This window comes from Haliotis rubra, unplaced genomic scaffold, assembly GCF_003918875.1.
Source record: "Haliotis rubra isolate DU_JTF1 unplaced genomic scaffold, ASM391887v1 Scf859, whole genome shotgun sequence".
Lineage (NCBI taxonomy): Eukaryota > Metazoa > Mollusca > Gastropoda > Lepetellida > Haliotidae > Haliotis > Haliotis rubra.
In genome coordinates this window covers 108796-127908 of record NW_025767589.1, presented here as the reverse complement: position 1 = coordinate 127908, position 19113 = coordinate 108796, and the positions used below count along the sequence as shown (strand labels likewise).

The following is a 19113-nucleotide window of genomic DNA, read 5'->3' as shown; positions in this document are numbered from 1 at the left end:
ACTGGTCTTTGCAGCTTGGAGATCCGCTGCAATACAAGATCGTCCTTGTTGACACTCCACGGTGGGTGGGGAGAGGGGATGCCGAACCACATTACCCACGACATGGCTTCCCAATACCCCGGTTCAAAACGAAGACATATGGATACCGACAATTCCTCGTCTGACGAGAGTACGCCCCCCGACCTGACTACTGGCCACGCTTCCTGATTATTGAGGCTTGTGACAAGCAACCTTTGCAATGGAACCCATTTGCAATCTCCAAAGGTATCGCTGGTATCTGCGGAGAGGTTGCCAATGTCACAAAGCTCCGATCTGGCTCTCTCCTGATAGAATGTACCCGGAAACACCAATCTTTAAACCTTCTCAAAATACAAGAATTTGTAAATATCAAGGTCGCTGTCTCAGCACACAAAACCCTTAATTCGTGTAGAGGCATTGTACGGGACAGAGCTCGATGCCTGTCTGACATGACTGAAGAACAAATTGTCAAGGAACTCACTCAGCAATCCGTCACAGCCGTCAAACGATTTACCTTTAAAAAGGATGGTGTTGTTCAACCAACAAACACCTATCTCTTCACGTTCGCGCGAGCCAACATTCCTGACTCGATTAGAGCTGGTTATTGTAGCATTGGTGTGGAGGTGTATGTCCCCAATCCACTCCGGTGCTACAACTGCCAAAAGTTTTGACATGGATCCAAGTCCTGTCGTTCCTCTGCTGTCTGTTACCGCTGTGGTGACAAGCATGAGGGCAACAACTGTACTAAGGAAGTTAAGTGCACAAACTGCGGTGGTAACCATATGGCCTCTTCCAAGTTCTGCCCAGTATGGAAACGCTAATCCGAGATTCTGAAGATTAAACACAAAGAAAATATCTCGTTTCACGAAGCAAAGAAGAGGGTTGCAAGTTTAACTGCAGCCCCTTCAACCATCACCTACTCTGCTGCTGTCTCCCGTCCTACCATCACTACTGCAGCCATCTCATGTCAGACCGACCAGACATGGGTCACGTCTTCTCAGCCAACTGAACTCAACACAACTCAGCCTATCTCAGCCACTCCATCTCCAAAGCCAAAAGTCAAAACTTCTGAATCACAAACACCAGAACAAATGCCAAAACCAGAAACAGAAACTGCGCGCAGAAAAAGGGAAAGAAAGAGGCTAGAGAGACTAAAACAACTTGAACTGCCAAACACAAAACCAAAGGCCACCTCTCCTTCAGAGGTCCCCATCGAGGTCCATAACTCCTTTGGCCCTCTGGATATGGAGGTAACTCCATCTCCACCTGACACCAATAAGAGTTCATCAAACGCTTTCTCACGTTCACGTGACATGTCACCAGTGGAAGCACCATGAATCCACAAAACATGATCCAATGGAATTGCAGAGGACTTAAGAATAATTATAAGGAATTACAGTTATTGATTCAAGACTTCAAACCATCTGCGTTTTGTCTCCAAGAAACCTACCTAAAAAGGAATGATAAATTTGACATCCGTCGGTACAGTTCCTACCACTCCTTTTCTCCTCCCGGTGTAAAGGCTACAGGAGGCACTTCTATCCTGGTGAGGCAGGGCATCCTTCATAGCCCTGTTCCACGTAAAACCAACCTACAAACTGTTGCTATCCGCATGACTCTGAACATAGGGTTTACACTATGTTCCCACTATCTCCCTCCCACCTCAACTGTTCGCCTATCAGATCTTCAGAACTTATATGATCAACTCCCGAAGCCCTGCATAATCATGGGCGACTTCAACGGCCATAACCACCTATGGGGGAGTACTGATACAAATAGTAAGGGAAAGGTACTTGAAGAGTTTCTCTCAAATAATGATCTATGCATCTTTAACGATGGATCAAACACCTACCTCCATCCTGCCACTGGAACATACTCTGCTCTCGATCTATCACTTACAGATTCTAATCTTTTAAATGAGTTCGAATGGTCGGTCCATGACGACCTTTGTGGAAGCGATCACTTCCCAACAATTCTTACTCCTATCAACCCCACGGATGAACCACCATCAACAAGATGGAATTTCACTAAGGCCAATTGGCCTTTATTCCAAACCCTATGTTCAGAAAAACTTAAGCAGGACAACTTCAGGAATGTTCCTGACCCCATGGAACTATTTTCAGACGTGCCATCGGAGACAAAAGTATTCCTAAGTCCTCTGCAAACCCGCACATACGCAAACCATGGTTTGATACAAACTGCAAACAAGCTAGGAGAAATAGGAAGAAGGCGGAAAAATATTTCCGACAACATCCTACAGTGCACAACCTGAATGCTGTTAAAATGACAAATGCCAGGGCAAAACGTACCTTCAAACAAACTAAACGCCGGTCATGGAGGAAATATGTGTCCAAAATCAACTCCCGCACACCCATGTCCAAGGTGTGGAACATGATTCAAAAGATCAAGGGCAAGGGGTCAAAATCAGGAGTTCACCACCTGAAAGATGGTGACTCCCTTCTAACAAATAAATCTGAAATTGCAAACAAACTTGGCGAAACTTTGGCAAACCACTCCTCCTCATCAAATTATAACCCTCAGTTCCAGAAATATCAATCCCAACAAGAAAAGAAACCAGTCAACTTTAACTCTGATAATGGGGAGGATTACAACGAAACGTTTTCCCTCCATGAATTACGTACTGCCCTAGGACTGGCTCACGACACTGCGGCAGGAGCTGATGAAATCCTTTATCAGCTTCTGAAACACCTCCCTGACTCAGGCCGGGAAACACTCCTAAATATATTTGATGACATCTGGACATCCGGACACTTCCCCCCTTCGTGGCACAATGCCATTATCATCCCTATACCAAAACCCGGCCCCGATCATACTGATCCCTCAAACTACCGTCCTATATCACTAACTAGCTGCGTTTGCAAAACCATGGAGCGCATGGTCAACAATCGATTAATCTGGTACCTGGAGACCAATAACCTCCTCAGTTACCTCCAATGTGGTTTCCGAAAAACCGAAAGTACCATTGACCATCTGGTGCGTGTGGAATCATTCATCAAAACTCCATTGTCAACAAACAACATGCAGTATCTATCTTTTCGACTTAGAAAAGCATATGATACAACATGGAAACATGGTATCCTAAAAGATTTACACGAGTTTGGATTGAGGGGTAGATTACCTCAATTCATATCTCGGTTTTTAAATAACAGACAATTTCAAGTTCGGGTGGGTCCCACACTGTCTGACTATTTCCCCCAAGATCAGGACGTCCCCAAGGCAGCATCCTGTCTGTCACCCTTTTTAGCATCAAAATTAACAGCCTCACTAACGTTCTGAACAGTTGCGTTGATGGGTCCCTTTTCGTGGATGACTTCAATATTTCATGTCGTGGTAAGAACATGCACGCAATAGAAAGGCAGCTACAACTCTGCCTTAACAAAATCCAAAGCTGGGCCAATGAAAATGGTTTTAAGTTTTCAAAATCCAAAACAAATTGTATTCACTTTTGTCGTAAATACAAACGACACAAGGATCCAGACCTAACTTTACATGGTACTCCCATCAAGGTAGTAGAAGAGGCCAAATTCCTTGGACTCATATTCGACCGCCACCTGACATTCTTACCACACATAAAATATTTGAAAACAAAGTGCTTGAAGGCTCTAAACTTGCTAAAAGTAGTTTCAAATACAGAGTGGGGAGGGGATCAGACCACCCTCCTTCACTTGTACAGATCATTAGTTCGCAGTAAACTAGATTATGGCTCCATTGTCTACGGTGGAGCCTGCAAAAGCAATTTAGAAAAATTAGACTCTATCCACCACCAAGGACTGAGGCTCTGCCGCATTAAACTCTCACTGCAGTATATCACTAAATTACGTTCAAATGAGCCCAATCCAGCATACAATTGTGTTTTCAACCCGCTCTATGAAAACTTATTTCCTAAACTGCCAAGCCTGGTGCCACCACTTGGAATCAGGATCAAACCACACATATCTGCAGCTAAAATTGATCTCGACATCATTGCACCATACCGACTTCTGTCCTCACCACCATGGCAAATGGTGAAACCACAGGTCGATCTTACCCTCACCAAACTCAAAAAGTCTGAAGCAAATCCCTTGGTGTTCTAACAGGAATACAACCAGTTACGTTCGAAGTATAACACTCACAGATCCATTTTCACAGACGGATCCAAGGACGATGGCCAAGTTGCCAGCGCTACAGTGATTGGAGCCAAGACTGTCTCCTCTAGGATCCCCGACAACAGTACTATTTTCACCGCTGAAGCCAAAGCTATCTTCTCAGCTTTTACCTACATTCAACAGCAAAATCAGTCCAAAAACTTCATCGTATATACAGATTCATTATCCTGCCTTCAAGCACTTCTAAACGTGACTTCAAGTCACCCATTCATCCTGGATATATTAGAACTATACAACGACCTTTCTACTGGCCAATATGACATCATCCTCTGCTGGTTGCCGGGTCACATCGGCAGGTAACACTAAGGCTGATGCTGCAGCAAAAGCAGCTCTCGAAAAGCCCCTATCTCCACTGCTAATCCCGTACAGTGACTTCAAACCCACTATCAAAAGCTATACTCGGGACCTGATGCACAAAAGGTGGGACACTCAAGTAGGAAGAAACAAACTCCATGAATTGAAGCCAACAATCGGTTATACCTACTTGGGTTGTCAGTCAAGACGCGATGAGGTAATTTTACGACGATGTCGTATTGGCCACAGTCGATTTACACATGACTATCTGCTGAAAACGGATGGGGATGGACCCCCCATGTGTGTCTCTTGCGATGAGGTGTTCACCGTCAAGCATATTCTGCTTGAATGCGTGGACTTATCGCCTGCAAGGGACTCACATTATGATGCAACAAACCTGAAAGATCTGTTCTCACGCGTGAGCGCCCATCTGATACTGAACTACCTGAGGGAAGTTGATCTGTATCATAAATTGTAACTGTGAAATGTAACAACCATAAATTGTAACTATGAAATGTAACAAACCGCCTCCCTTTAAATTTGATGCTATGACTTTTTCTGATTTTGAATGACAATGTAATCAATAAATGTCTTTGAAATAAAACTCATTCCGAGTATGTACTTACAATATTTACTAATGCAAACTTGTTCTCGTCACTATATGGCTGGAAAAATGCCGATGTGACGTAAAGCTCAACTCAACTCAACTCAACTCTTCCAAGAGCATGGCCACTCCACGGTGTCAATACGCGCATTTGGCAGAACGTCCGTGTCAAAACAGCTGTTGTGGTGTCGCATTGTCCTGTTGGAACTGGAATCATGGACAATGAGGAACCATGAAGGGCCCTATCTCTGGGACACCATCCCGCTGCACTGAGGCTCCTGCTAATTTCGAAAAGGCGTGAGCGCACGTTCCCACAGAAAGCTCCCCAAACCATTACTCAAGCCTAATCCTCGATCAAATATAACTGTTAAATTTAACGTTGAAACATTTCATGGATTTCATAACTACAATCTACACACTTTTTGCACACACGACGTGTATGTGATTATAAATAATTATATTCTGAGCAATTATGAAAAACGTAAGAAAGATCTCGCGAACATGCACGGCCGTCTACGACAGAGGCTGTATAATACAAGTATATTATATCAAAAACTCCAGGATTGAAACTTTGATACACAAAAATTGCAATACACAGCAGGCACATTTAAAATGCACGACATAAGATTTCTTTAGTGGTTTAGTAGTTCTGTATTCATTGTCTCCGAATGTTACATCGTCTGCAAACAATGCGATATCATCTACTCCATCTGTAACATAGATACCCAACAGTCGACAAGTAATAACCGACAGTTTATACATCCTCGTGGAAATTCCAGTTATGGATTGACCAGCCAGTCAAATAGGGAGGTCAGGCTGGATTATTTTGATGACTACAGGCGTAGTTCTCACAATACCGATTTCTGTATTGTGGTCCATTCTCGATTAATCAAAGGGGACTGTTTAGTATGGATATAGCTGAGTGGGTCGGTAAACAAATATAGAACGTATTATCAAACATGGCATGTGGTCATGTAAAACCAACTAAACCGGCTCATCATGAAAATCTCTCATTTCAGTTCTTTGCAATGGTTAGATATACACTGTCAATTATTCATGTCAAGCTCCCACGAGAGCGGTGTACGAGGGCTGAACACAAGTAGTTTGTGACACGGCTCTTCTCAACCATTTCAACATACCACCCTGATACCCACCACTAGGAAGAATATGACTAGCTTAAGGCATTTACATACCTGGGGTAATGTATATCTCCCAGGGCCACACACAAAGGAACCAACTGGAGTGTGTTACAACGACCTGCCTTTTGAGTATCGCCTGGTGATCTGAACATGCCTGGTATATCTCAATACAGTGTGAAGTAGGTTCCGACAGTGTCCGAATGCCTTTCTGCATGAAGTTGTTTGTGATGTCCACACACTCAACAATGTGTACACATGATATAATGTTTGACATATACTCTATGCATTATGATAAATAGCTGTCAAACTGGGTATAGCTGCTAAAAATGGTACAATACACAAAACAGAATGTACAAACACGCTAAAGTTTACCATGCGCTGGGTTTTGATTCAGAGTCGCTGGTAGTGTCGTTCAATGTAGTTATGACAGTTGAGGGTTTGAACCAGGCATATGTTTATTTTTGTTTTATCGAAAAACAAACAAGTATCCATGATGCTCTGAAGTTATAAACGGGATGCAGAACGTGTAGAGCGTAAATATGTCGACAGAGACTTTAAATACTCTAAAGTGTTAGTTTTACAGTTTCCCATCCAGCTAATTTGCTGAATGTTATCAAGCTAAAATCACATCTTCAGTATTTATGAATATAATCGTTTTACAAATAATGTGAATAACACTGAAATTTGTCTTACATTTCTCCCGTTTCTTGCATTCGATAGCATGTAATCTATCATGTGATACAAGGTGTCATTATTATCACTTTCTTGTCCTCCTGAGAGGATAAGTAAGTCCCAAAATATTCAAAGTCAATTTAATCTCTCCACTCTTTGTTTACTCTTAGAATATGTGTGATTTTAACTTATGGCTAGATTTGTCTAAATTGCTAACAGCTGAGGGGATGGTGTAAGTCCAGCTAGGGTCCATGCAGGTAGCAAAAGTACTGTAAATTTCCATGGTAGGGTGATCTACCTTCAGTTGTTGGCGATACATAGCCCATATTTACATTTTATTGTCCAAAATAGTTGTTTACTTTTAAAGATATATGTTAACTAGTTTTAACTCATTTTGTGATAATGTATTAATTTACTGTCCTTCGTTGACAGTTTTTTTTTTATAAATCATGTATATTTATCATGAATATAGAATTTGTTTTAGTTACGATATGGCTGAAATATTGCCTATGTGAGTTTAAATCTTCACTCACTCACTCACTGTTAGTTATTAGTTTTAAATTGAAATCTATGATAAACTAGTTTCTTTACTGTCTCTTGGCTGACATTTTTGTATAATTTACCTTTATTTGTTGTAAAAGCATAACTGTTTGTAGTCATGATAACATTAATATTGCCGATGCGACTTAAAGTCTTAACTCACTCACTATTATCACTCTCACTTAAATAAGGAAGAATCGGAGTAGCAGTTTCCAGGTTTGGAAACACTTAGGTCTGGCGTAGGACATCCATAAGTGAAACATTATGTTACCTAAACGTATTTGGTCACAGTATCACATCCATCACAAACGGGTTTTTAACCAACGTTATGGCACACACTGTGACAACCTCTACAGACGGGATTATGAACAGACGTTATGGAGGAATAGTGTCGCAGCCGGTATGCATAGCTTTTTCAGTGGGTGAGTGAGTATAATTTTAAGTCACACATAGCTTTTTGAACGTACCACATTTATATATGAATCGAAACTCCAATCACCCTTTCATTGAGGTGATTTTGTGACGATGCTCTCCCATGTGCATATTTCTGAATATATATTTGACGATGTCCATACGTCCAAACATCTTTCAGAGTTGTTTACTTTTACTGAGCAAATATCATTAAACGTGTGACACTATTTCGATGTGCGTAGCAACCCTTTGTTTACATAGGTTGTATGGCTCCACATACGTGCTGTTATCGAAGCCCGATGAAGAGCAAACGATTCAGCCACTTTGATGTATAAACATGTATTGTCATAAACCTTACTGTCGCAGTTGTAGAAGAATAGTTGCGCAAATTAGCCTGTGGCAGTGAATAGACACGACTAGTTTATATATATCAGTGGTCTGCCTCTGCTGTATGGTGGTCCTATACAGCAGACTAGAGCAGACTAGAGTGTATAGATATAGATAAGCAGCGCTGGTTGCAAGGTCTCTATAGGTATAATAAACTAACTTTGTAAACTAATTTTGAACCGTTCAATAAAACACGAGGCAAACTTTGAAGTTTATCTGTCGTGTATACCTGTGAAAGTTTATCGTATTGCCCTTTCATCTCTCCGCTGGCTCATACTTGTGTAGGCTACCCATGAGTGAAATGTTCTTTTACGTAAACGTAGTAGGGACACACTATTACAGCCTTCACGTTCGGGTTTATGAACCAGCGTAACCGTCAGAACTTCGGGTTTATGAACCAGCGACTATATGGGGACACGGTATCACAGCCTTCACACTCGGGTCTATGAACAAACGTTATGGGAACACAGTATCACAGCCTTGCAGCCGGTACATATTGGTTCCTGGGTCTAAGTCATATAAAAACCAAAGTGACATCATGGCAATGCTTCCAGCTCTCTCTTTCTTCATCGCTGTTTACTACTCGGGTTTTCTATCAGGCCTACCATCGACACAATAACAAGGCTGGTGATGTAGTCAAACAGGAAGTAATATCGGGTGGGGACACGCTTCATGTCAACACAGTGACCGACAGCTGACAAATGAACACAGACACGACTTGTGTTATGGCTAAAGTGAGAAATCTTTCTAATGCTGAGTCGTGGAAGGGTTAGTTCAGTACTATGATCTCCCAGCATGATACACAGTAACAGTCAGGTAACGATTCATCAACACCAATGTTGTCTGTACCGCTCTGTGTAGGGTACTCGTGAGTAACGTCAGGTACCCACACAGTTTAGAAACACTAACAGATCCATGATACCCTGAGTTAGCACTGACACATATACTAAGAAAATACTCACCTGTTACGAGGCTGAAACTGGCAAGCAAAATCACAAAACCGTCTCTGACAGCCATTACGACACACTGCCGCACAGACAAAAAAGGGGATAAGATTTCGAACCTGTTCAACTGTGTACACAACCATACAGTGAATTTAATGGGTTACAAGGGACAAGGTCATTCCAGTGAGATTTCATGACAACATGCTTCTCACATAACATTGACGTTCTGTATTGCTGTTTTATTGGTCTATAATAATGAACGCTACCACTAGTTGCAACTATTATTGTTAACAAACCCATTGATACGCTTGTGTCAGGTGAAGCCAAGCATGCACAGCAAAGTTTGAATTTACAGGTAAGGCGTCGCCAGGAACACGGGTAGGTTATATCTACTTCACCAGGATAGATGTTGCATGGAGTCGTGATAATGTGTACATGACCCATGTCAACAGATGCTGATGCACGCCGAGCCGTGAAGAATTGATCTTCAGTAACCCACACGTGTCATAAAAGGCGACGGGCTGAGATGATTGTACAGGTCGATGCTCATGACGTCAATCACTTGATTGCCTTTCGTCTTGTGACCACACTGACTTTACAGTCTAACCCGTTTTCTCGAACTTGGAAATATCGAATCCCGGGCTGTCTCAAAGTGAACTCTTACTGGTCAGTATGTATCCGTATTTTAACATTAAGGATTCAAGAGTTGAAAATATGCTTATCAAGAGATGATTATCAAAACCAATGCATGCAGTTTCGTTTGGACAAATGTGAGACTACACTAAATCAAAGACAAGCAATACGATGCAGTAATAGTCTGAAAGTCAGAGTTATGATCTTTGGATGGATGGATTGTTTGTTGTTTTACGCCGCACTCAGCAATATTCCAGCCATTTGACGGCGGTCTGTAAATAATCCATTCTAACTCAGATCTTCACGGGTTTATTTCAATGAAGGTTTAACTTATCTCAGCAAACAGACATGCATAAGGTCATAAGATTATAACACACTACCATATGTTATCCAAATCCCCAAACAATGAAATAGCACACGGTCTTGTGGGGTTAAACTACAATATTAAGTCGCTGTGGGTTACATGGTGGTGTTATGTACACGCTGCTTGAACCAACCAGCTACCAGATAATAGAAACACACACACACAAGCACATGAAAACATGTAACTCGGTGCAAAGCTATGGTCTATGGAACCTGATTAGTCCTACCCTAGAAACATTTTCAGAAACGCAAAATATGCTCACATCTGATAATAATTTCAACTGCGTAGAACTTCCTTCTAACATCTCCTTACATGGCAATATGACATTTTATTTTTGTGCTTGTTCAAAACCTATTGAAAACATTTCAAAGTATCAGGGTTACTTAAAAAAAATAGATAGATAGATAGATAGATAGATAGATAGATAGATAAATAGATAGATATATTCAGTAAATGAAATTTTGCTTCTGGTATATTGATGAACTGGTATCGTCTAATAACCCTCAAACCACTAATTCCCTTCCACTGGTTACATCTTACGCCAGTATCGATCCCCTTATATACCCAAAACATTTCTGTCCCTCTCGGACTATACACGTTCACAGAGAGTGAGTGAGTTTATATTTAACGTTACACGTACACAATGTATTATAGTTTGAGCACTGTTACACAATAAATAACAGTGTCACATAGTGTAGGAATGTAGCGTAGGATGTTTGATTTCGCAATCAGATTGCAGTGAACAATCTCCACATGTTGCCATAGGTTGAAGTCACACCACATTCCATTACACTAGTCCTTGTCTTAGCTTGAAGTGGGAAAGAGATAACGTGTCCTTGTTGGATGGCTTAACTGTGACTAAGGACAATTCTAAATGAAGAAACAACACAGAGAAGAATTTGAAGCTGGATTTTATTAAGCCTTCAAGCAAGCAAATTAGGACAGTTTTGTGGACACGTTTGTTTAAACAAATTCTATTTCCATCCCAGTATCAATATCTACCCACTACTGGTGACATCGAGACAGTGTACGTAATATAGTAACAGTGTTGATGTGATACCAATTCCTAATCCGTTAAATCATTCTAAGTGCGTTTTACATCTAACCGAGTATATTTAATAATCGATATGTTTTCAGTGACACTGTCATTTTGATAAATTGTCTCCGTCACCATTTTAATCACCAATTGCTAAAATGTGTCAAATGCAGTTCTAACCAAGCGCTTATTTCGTTCAGTACTTGTTACATGTATAGTAAAAGGTTATAAATATCTCTTCAGTTGAATACACGATCCAGACATATATATAAGCTGAGTATGAGGGAACTGATCTTTACTTTTACATGCACCTCCGTTCTTCACATTTGATTTCCCTCAAGTGTCAGATTGGTTTGTGAGTGTCTCATTTTGAAATTAGAACTTTGGCAAGACATATGTGTATAAATGGATACCTCTGAAGCCATCAGTATGTGACATATACAGTGAGTGAGTGAGTTAAGATGTTAAGTCACATTGGCAGTATTTCAGCCATATCGTGACTATATCAAGTTATATATTAATAATAATTATAGGGAAAGTATAAAAACCTGCCAACGAATGACAGTAAAACAACTAGAATATCACATATTTAAATGTAAAACTAATAATATAATCTAAACCATTTTAACTATACATGACAATACAATATAAAAACAGGCTATGGGTTGCCAACATCCGAAGGTAGATCACCATACTAGGGACCATGGGGACTTACATTACTTTTGCTACCTACATAGACCCCAGCTGGATTTACACCATCCCTTCAGCTGTCAGCAATTTTTGACAAGCTAGCCATAACATTAAAATAACATATATATTGCAGTTATAAAACAATAGTAAGTTTAAATTTACTTGAATTGTTTTCGGACTTCCGTATCCTCGCAGCAGGACAATGATTTTACAGTACTTTAATCCCCTTTCAGGATACATCCACTGACAATATCATTTGTTTATCTAAAATACCAAGCATAAAAAGATTTATCTATCACATATACAGATTCGGCACAAAACCTAGCCCATACAATACACATAACCTTTCTCAGATTTGATAATTTTCATACACTTGGTTCTGAATGACATCGTACTGTGACTTCTCCTCTCTCTCCCTGGTGACATCATTCAGTTCAGTATAGTCTGGATCCCCCACGCCAGGAGTTGGCGTGTGAGTAGGAATTTCCTCAGTGTAACCTGTCTTTCTTCCTTCTTTTGGATCTGCTCCATTTGAGGGAATCCATTTCAGTCTGAAACAGAGAGGTATGGTTGAAATGTTCTAGATGTTGGCCTTATCAAGCAGCAGTATCAATCTTGTAATCATAGAAGACGTTATACAAGGTTACCTTCCATGTTTCAGCAGACACATGAACAGAACAACAACCAGCAGCAGCATGACCGCCATTCCTATAGCCATTCCTATAGCTCCTTCCAATGACGCCAATTTTGGCAACACAGAGAGCTGCTGCAATAATGAAGACATACATTCACTTACCGTGATACTTTGCATTTATTGTAGCATCGTGGATATAAAGTCTGCATGTGACAATGCATACGATATATAGCATCGTCAGTATAAACAGTGTTTGTTCGAGTTAGAATCTGACATCTTTCACACGGTCACCAGTGAAACTATTCTCCTGGACATTTCATTGTATGAGGAAAGATAGGTCCACAACGACTGCAGTCATTACTTCCAGGCTTGCAAGTAAGGACCTACGTCATTACATGGTAGAAATGAGATGAAGTCTGGAACATATGTTTTAATTATGACTGTTATATCAAGTCTCTTTGACAAGACCATACACAAACTGAACGTATGGTTCTTACTTTGTGGAATATGTACACGTGTATGTCACTATTGTTCACACTGAAAACAAAACCGTTTAGTTGCATGATTTCAGACAATAGCCATGTACTGGAATACTTGCGTTTGCATCAAACCTGTTATACATGTCTCTGAGATTTCCGTCTGCGAAAATAGGCTTCCGCTAACGTCTGTCCACCTCCTATATGCAGTTTGTTGCAAACGTTCACGGCAACGTAGAACACCGTGACTCGTCCATAAGTTTCATGCAGGTTACTTCCGGACTGGTCCCTAAACCAGGCAATTTCTGATCACATGCTTAAAACCACCGACGTCTGTTTTCTGAATATGGCTGCTTCCCATGGTGGGTAGACACAGTGTGATCCTCGCATATATTCTCGTAAATCTGGCTGCCGTGTTGTACAGAATGTTGCTGCACTAATTTGACGCAAATCATGAAATCACCTGAGAACTATCCTGGTCCAAGCAACAAGGACATTTTGCACTAACAAGCGCCTAAGGGAACAGAAGACCCGTTCGTTTTAAGACCTCAAGGGTCATGCAAACGGTAGCATAAACAATCATAAGGAAGGCGACTCCTTTCCGTTTTTTCAAAAAATGGCACTATTGGAAAGCATATTTCACAGTACAGAATACACTTTGTCTCACTTTGTCGTCACTAATAAAATGGTTGTTTTTCTGACTTCGGTGTGGTCAGTTGAGAAGAGAAAGAAGGATAAGTGTTTTATTGTGTCTTCTTGTGGTCAAATGTCACGCGATAACTGACCCCAAACATTTTTCATGACATAACGTCAAGCGTTACAGCCCAAAGAACGCGCACATAGAGAATACTACACGAGGTCTCATTACATACGAATTATACGAAACGAGTGTGCTTCCTATCGTATCTGACCGAGCGAAAGGGAGGTCAGAAACCATAGGAAGGTCACGAGTTTCGTATAGTTCGTATGTAATGAGACCGAGTGTGGTATTTTATTTATTACCCACGTCTTACATGCATTAAATTGACAAAATAGCGTAGTTTTGGTATTGTTGTGCTTTCAAACCGAAACCGGTTCCATAAGGAGGCTGCAGAAGAATTTTGTTCTGACCTACACTTTTGCATGACGTTCACGCTGTATTGACGTCACTACGCCATTCTCGTCTGTCTCCTTGGTAACCGACGTCACGATGCATGTCAGTTGTCATCGCCTCGTACAGCCTCGTACAGTAAACTACTCCGTAGCACCCCGTTTCTTGGTTTGCAACTGCTTCACTCGGCTAACATCACTGGTGGAAATATTGCGTTTATGTTTTTCGATGGATATAATGTCTCAGTTCGACTCACAATTAAACAGCGACACGGCAACGTTCGCAATGTTTACATTCCCACAATGCATCTAAGTTGTAGAATGAATGAATTCACTTGTTTGTTATGAATGAACAAGTAGTTCCGTCACGTGACCTAACTGAGAGGTCATCCAATAAAATCGTTAGAATCTCAGGTCAAGTCGTTACGACACAGGTCAACGCGATACGACACTCGTGTGACGTACGAGATTAGTATACAACTACCCATACGTTGACCACGTGGGTAATAACATAAGTTATTACAGAGGTTAACATTCATAGTAATTAGTCAGTTTTCACATACTTTAGAATTAAAAACACGACACATGTGCACATATATTACATGTTCCAAACTCCATATTCAAACATGCAATAGTCCTTTTTGATACAGTGAGGTGAAATGTCTTACGACAATGAAGGGTGAAACACGGGTTGATTTTCATGTTTGATTGTAATAAACATGTGAATATACTGCCGACAACCTTTTAAAACGCCAATATGTCATCGTAGTATTTATAACATAGAAAAGTATAAAGTATAGAATATAAACCATTTCGCATACTAGCAGCTGATCTGTGAGGTTAAAGTCATTTCTAAGGAGCTATATGAGGTGTACTTACGAAGCTCCACAGAGCAGCGAGGACCATTGTATCCCTCGGTACAACCCCAGAGGCATCTTCCATCAACAACATTACATGTCCCGTTACAGTTGCCGCAGCGACTCTCACAGTTGGACCCGAATGTGCCTTTGCCACAACCTAAGAAGAAGATAGACAGCTGGATTAATGTATCACAGCTTGGACAGCTTGGCTGTTAATATTGCTCTGAGATACTGATCTAACATGTAATGATTTTCCCTGAGGCAGTTTGCGGTATCCTTGAATAACGTTGTTTTCGGTAAAAAAGACAATATGATTGATATACGTTCCGCTGTGGTTCCATATACCTTTCTGACACAGGTCACCTTGCCACCCTGCCTCACATCCATCAGCACAGATCCCAGTAACATGATGGCATGTGTCGTCGTTAGCACACTGGCCACAGGTTTTGTTACAGATGATGCCATATGTTCCACTGGGGCACTCTGTGGAACAGAACATCTTTAGAATTTAAAAAAAAAACCACACACATCAACACTAATCCACCCTTAGTATAAGATTGCAAACTGGTCAGGTGTTTATGGTGATTTACGTTTCAGATAGAAACATTAATTTATGATGTAAAATTGCTGATGGCGGCGTTGAACAACACGTTAAAATATGACGTTGTCCACGTCTGTGTCAGTTTCCTTGTGTTCGACAGATTGCGTTCGTTTGTTCTTTATGGTCGCACTTAGCAATATCTTAGCTATATGGTGGTGTGACAGACATGTGGCATATGGTAAAAGTATTTCGTGCGTGTATACAAGTCATTTGATTGAAAACAAAGTGTTACCTTGTGTGCAGTCCCGGAGAGTCCAGCCCGGCTCACATTCAGCACTACATGCTCCATCGCCAGTACAGGATGCACTGGTACAATGTCTATCATCACATTTCAGGTGGCAGTTTTGGCCATAATAGCCAGCATGGCACTCTAAAGAGCAACAACATTGAAGTTTGATTATAGTAATATATTATTGAAGACCAAATAGAACTACAGGCTTAAGAATGTCTTGAGTGAGTTAAACTTTTACATCGCATCGGCAATATTACAGCCATATAGCGATGAAAACAAGGTCATCAATTTATATGGCTGTCGACAAAGGACAGTAAAACAACTAGAATAGCACAGATATAAATGTAAAACTAATAATTAAATCCAAATAATTTCAACTATAGAAGACAACACAATATAAAAATAGGCTATAGATCACCGACAACTGAAGGTAGATCACCATACCAAAGAATGTCTTGATGTGCTTTCAAATTATACGTCACTATTCATTGTTAATCATGAAACCACGTCGGTGGTACCCGTAGGCAGTCCAATTCAGGACATACACGCTTGCTGCAACGGTCACTCACACCCGATAAGCAAGTGTGAATAGTATGAGAGCCTGTCGGGAAGAACACACTAAACATGTACACATCTAACTTGCAGTTTAGTAGATTAGGCATCATCATGACATACATCTCCTAAAGGTGTGTGCAATGTTAACAATAAGTTATCAACAATCAACAAAACATGCAGTCCATTTTAAAAAGGTGAATACTATATAATTTCCTTGAATAAGTTCAAATTCAGTTTTCGTTCAGTCATCTATTTGGTTTAACCATTACGTCACATAATCAACAGGAAATACTAACCAATGGCAAACCAATGGCGCTGTGTAACTTACTACTGGAGCAGTCTATTTCTGTCCACCCATCTTCGCAGCCACCAAGACACTCTCCTGACACTCCGTCACATGTAGATGACTTTGTTTTACAATGTCGGGCACTGCAGGAACTGACACAGTTAGGGCCGTACATCAGATTGGTACACGCTGAAATAAAGCTGGAGCTGGTGTAAGCGTGAAAGTAATTTGTAAAATCGTGATGATCCGGACTAGAATTTGTTTTGAGAAACCCATGCTTGTCGAGGCAACTAACAAGATCAGGTGGCCAGACTTGGTTGACACATGTCATTGTATCCCAATTGCGAGAGCTTATGCCGTTGATCACTGGATGGTCTGGTCCAAACTCGATTATTTACAACCCACCGCCATATAGCTGGAATACTGCTGAGCGCGACGTTGAACAACAAACTAGCAAACAAACAAAGAGCCAATTATGAACCACGATGGTTGATATTATAACATATTTTGTGTACATTACATGAATTGCCACTCATTCTGGAAGATACACATAAACTAAGTTCGGATTGTTTGATATAAAAACCCGACAATCATAGAGAGTACACATGTTCACGTTGACCATAGCAGTAGAATGTGTAAGTTATAATATTGTTCAACCAAGGAAGCTCTGTAAAATTCGTCACAAATTGATGTATTTTGGCAAGAGACAGATTGTCATGGTGGTATAAACATCTCTGCTGATGTGCTATTCATTCCAGTCGCATTTCTCAGTCTAAACACTGCTGAAATTGTTATTGGTGTTATCCACGGGCATAATTTCGTCGATGGTATAACGGTAGAATGACAGGCTAAGCAATAACTCCTTTTGGGAATCGAATCCGACTGTTCAGCGAAAAAAGCAACTATTTGAAGGCTACTCACTGACCCGAGACTATAGCTGTGATAGTAGTCATCAAATGTCAACGCATTACCTGTGGTACAGTCTGTCCCCATCCATCCAGCATCACATCCACCAGTCGGACAGGCTCCACTGATTCGGTCACATGTCGAGGAAGACGTCTTACAATGTCGGGAGCTGCAGTCTTTGGCACAGTTGGCACCGTACTGTCCAGGGGCACACACTGAGTACGATATGGAGAACAATTCACTCTGAGAAAGTCAACACAAGGATAACGCATGGTCAAAGTCTATTATCATCCCCGTTTTCAAACTCAATACACATGGTATCTAATTGATGCTGGATTTACTTTGGTTATATTTAGTGCTGCTGTGCACTAATGATGTTGTGGAATTTTCAGTCAATCTGTCTGGTCTGTAGCAGTCATGAAATGTCAACGCATTACCTGTAGTACAGTCTGTCCCCATCCATCCAGCATCACATCCACCAGTTGGACAGGCTCCACTGATTCGGTCACATGTCGAGGAAGACGTCTTACAATGTCGGGAGCTGCAGTCTTTGGCACAGTTGGCACCGTACTGTCCAGGGGCACACACTGAGTACGATATGGAGAACAATTCACTCTAAGAAAGTCAACACAGGGATAACGCATGGTCAAAGTCTATTATCATCCCTGTTTTCAAAATCAGTATAGAGTGACTCAAGTAATTACAGGTATCTGTCTCTGGGAAATCTTGCACACTTGTGCCAGAAAAAATAATGTACAGCAAAAATATTTCCATTTTCTGACGGCTTAACACACTATGTCACGTGTTTGTTGAGTGGAACCATGGATTTTCGCTGTAAATCAATGAGCTAGATAAAAATATGAAGTAAGATACACATGGTATCTAATTGATGCCGGATTTACTCTGGTTATATTTAGTGCTGCTGTACACTAAAGATGTTGTGGAATTTTCTGACTATCTGTTTGGTCTGTAGAACCAGGTGAACATGTCATGGGTTACTGTGGGAGATTACCGCTGGATGTAAGTACATCGAACAGGGTGATAAAGTTTTGGCTTAGGTTCCCAGGCTCCACAAATGTAAAGAAAAGCTATACAGGTTGCACTGTTATGGTAAGTGTGGAAAGGTTTCACATGTTAAATAACTTCCTTGTACATATGACTTTATGAAATGTGGCTGAACAAGGTGTGAAAATATCAGTTTATGTATATCTTTGGAGAAAGATTACTTTATATCCGAAACGAATGGTGGTATTGGCAGCCTATAGGTACGACATTAAAAAAGTTTGTAACCAGTTTCAAAACTGAATTACTTTCAACTGAAAGAGATATAAGTCTATTGACACTCAAATTGAATGTGACGTGTTATCATTGGAACCAAAAAGAAACTGTGTTTACTTTGTAAGTCAAACCAGTCGGAGAATGGCCATCGAGTATTGAATGATAATGTGTTATCGTTTATTTGGTTGTATAGAAAGTTACAAACAACGACAATTCCTTTAGTTACAATGATTAATTGTATCATTTCGAATTTATTGGGTTCCACAATAAAATTTTCTAAAATGACGGCCAGAGGACA

At 40.7% G+C, this 19113-nt stretch overlaps 2 protein-coding genes across 12 annotated transcripts in view; both read right to left on the bottom strand.

The window, feature by feature from the left end:
• Nucleotides 1-9263, bottom strand: part of LOC124262844 (multiple epidermal growth factor-like domains protein 10) — a 229905-nt gene extending 220642 nt beyond the window's left edge. The window contains exon 1 of the mRNA XM_046697411.1: nucleotides 9194-9263. Within this exon, the coding sequence (XP_046553367.1) occupies nucleotides 9194-9248 (55 nt within the window). The 5' untranslated portion in view covers nucleotides 9249-9263. The remainder of the gene's footprint in view (nucleotides 1-9193) is intronic.
• A 3003-nt stretch (nucleotides 9264-12266) lies between these two features.
• LOC124262847 (multiple epidermal growth factor-like domains protein 11) overlaps nucleotides 12267-19113 on the bottom strand; it is a 91969-nt gene continuing 85122 nt past the window's right edge. For 9 of the 11 annotated variants that reach the window (XM_046697426.1, XM_046697418.1, XM_046697425.1 and 6 more), the window contains 8 exons: nucleotides 17975-18124; nucleotides 17603-17752; nucleotides 16674-16820; nucleotides 15791-15928; nucleotides 15303-15440; nucleotides 14977-15114; nucleotides 12546-12661; nucleotides 12267-12449 (listed from right to left, as the gene is read on the bottom strand). In XM_046697426.1, the coding sequence (XP_046553382.1) occupies nucleotides 12387-12449; nucleotides 12546-12661; nucleotides 14977-15114; nucleotides 15303-15440; nucleotides 15791-15928; nucleotides 16674-16820; nucleotides 17603-17752; nucleotides 17975-18124 (1040 nt within the window). In that variant the 3' untranslated portion in view covers nucleotides 12267-12386. The remainder of the gene's footprint in view (nucleotides 12450-12545; nucleotides 12662-14976; nucleotides 15115-15302; nucleotides 15441-15790; nucleotides 15929-16673; nucleotides 16821-17602; nucleotides 17753-17974; nucleotides 18125-19113) is intronic. The other 2 variants (XM_046697419.1, XM_046697427.1) reach the window with 2 other exon arrangements.